At 60.6% G+C, this 1,935-nt stretch overlaps 1 protein-coding gene across 1 annotated transcript in view; it reads left to right on the top strand.

Annotated features, from left to right (window-relative positions):
• Positions 1–1,935, top strand: part of LOC105854451 (orphan sodium- and chloride-dependent neurotransmitter transporter NTT5-like) — a 13,035-nt gene that overhangs the window by 8,269 nt on the left and 2,831 nt on the right. The window contains exons 3-4 of the mRNA XM_012733501.1: positions 229–339; positions 421–659. Of these exons, the coding sequence (XP_012588955.1) occupies positions 229–339; positions 421–659 (350 nt within the window). The remainder of the gene's footprint in view (positions 1–228; positions 340–420; positions 660–1,935) is intronic.

Here is a 1,935-nt window from a genome sequence, read left to right as displayed (position 1 = left end):
CCCCTCAAGCCCCTCCTCCCTCTAAGCCCGCCCTCATAACCCTCCTTCCCCTCCCCTCCCCTCCCTGTCCTAATCTCTCCTTTCCCTACCCTAAACCCTCCTCCTTCCCTAAAGGTCCTTCCTACCACCCCCTCTCCTCCCTCCCACCCCCCCACTGGGCCCTGCAGGGGGGTTGCCTTCTCCTGGCTTGCCTCCACCCCTCACTGGGCTTCCCCCAACCCCCCACAGATGCTGCTGTTTTCCGTAGTCTTCCCCTACATCCTCCTCAGCTGCTTCTTCATCCAGGGCCTCTTCTTGGAGGGAGGGGCAGCGGGCCTCAGGGACTTGAGGACTGTGAAGGTGAGGCTGTGCCTGCCCTGCCCGCGCCCAGCTCAGCCCCGCCTGGCCCGCCCTGACCTCCGCTGCCCTCCCTGTCCGCAGCTGTCCGCCTGGGCGTCCCTGGACCTGTGGCGTCAGGCAGGAAGCCATGTGCTCTATTCCCTGGGCCTGGGCACAGGCACCATCATCAACCTGTCCTGCAAGGCTGGGGGTGGCGGCAGCGCCCAGGATGCCTCTCTGGTGGTCCTGGCCAGCCTCATCACGTCACTGCTGGCCACGGCCGTCATCTTTACAGTGCTGGGTTTCTGGGTCACTACCAGCGGCCCCACCTGTGTGCAGAGGTGAGTGATGGCTGCCTACCGGCGAGGAAGAGTCACCTGCTCTTTAAGGCCCCTGAAGAGCAGCGGGCACAGAGCTTTCCTGAGCTGGGTCCAGAGCGGGAGCCCTGGTGAGCACAGCGCCGTGGCGGTGTCGCGCGGGGTCAGAGCCCAGCCGGGGTACAGTGGGCGGGGATGGGAGACTCTACACAGGTAAGCCGCAGCTGTGCTTTCCGTGGCTGTGCAGGCTGACAGACGGGTGTTGGGGTGCGGAAGCGCCCCCACACCCAAATGGGCGGCTTCCCCGGGGCTCCTCACTGTGCTCCCAGGAGCTGCGGGAAGGCCTGGCGCACGCGACAGCCTCAGGCTCGCCCGAGTCCTCCGGGGTCACAGGAAGCTCAGCCCAGCGCAGCGGGGATGATGAGGCGGCCAGGAGTAGGTGCAGACGGGCTGGGCCGTGGCTCAGGCCAGGGGGCTGCCTGGCCCCCCGTTAAGGCAGAGAAAAAAGCACAAAACTCGCCACGCAGCCCCCAGGCCTTCAGAAAACCATTTAGTCCCCATCCTTGCTGCCTGCTGGAATCAAAAGGCTCAAATGTATTGACTAAACGAAACAAAAAACTTTGTCGGACCTCAGTGAATAATGTCCAGAATGTAACGAAGCCTCTCAAAACATTCCTCAAACTAGGAAAATGTAAGCCATTGCCAGGGAGAGCGCCCAGAACACCCGTTACCAGAATTAGCAGGTAGGAACTTGCCAGAAGTCATTATGAACATGCTAAGAAACTTCACGAAAAGATGAGTCTGGCCTGTACCCCAGCTCTTGTATGCATAAGTAAACTAAAAAAAAAAAAAGATGAATAAAATGTGTGAATATAGTGGTATATTAGAAAGGACTTAGAAACCGAGAAGGAGCCCCGTGAAGATTCTAGACCTTCAGTGTCGTTAAGCCAGTCTCACGGGTGGTGTTCAGGAAGCCTGGGGGCTGCGGGCCGGGGCCAGCTCACCTGAGCACACGCCCTGGGCACGGGCGCTCCCAGACCACCTGTCTCCGTGGGGCACACTGACAGCGGGGGATTCCCCAGCTTTCATCAACATGTCAGCCCACAGGTCCCAGAAGCCCGGAAAATCCTAACGCCTCACGTACAGAGGAAATCGTGCTTTGGGACGTCATAGGCAAATTTCTGGGGCCAAAAATGAACAGAAACGTTCGCATGAGCAGGCTGTAAAGCACCGCCCGGGCGCGCCGGCTGCCTCCCACAGCCAAGGCGGGCAGGGCCGGCCTCCGGGCTGACCCGGCCTC

Source organism: Condylura cristata, unplaced genomic scaffold (assembly GCF_000260355.1).
Source record: "Condylura cristata isolate star-nosed mole 26May11 unplaced genomic scaffold, ConCri1.0 scaffold00041, whole genome shotgun sequence".
Lineage (NCBI taxonomy): Eukaryota > Metazoa > Chordata > Mammalia > Eulipotyphla > Talpidae > Condylura > Condylura cristata.
This window is presented reverse-complemented; position numbering and strand designations above follow the sequence as displayed.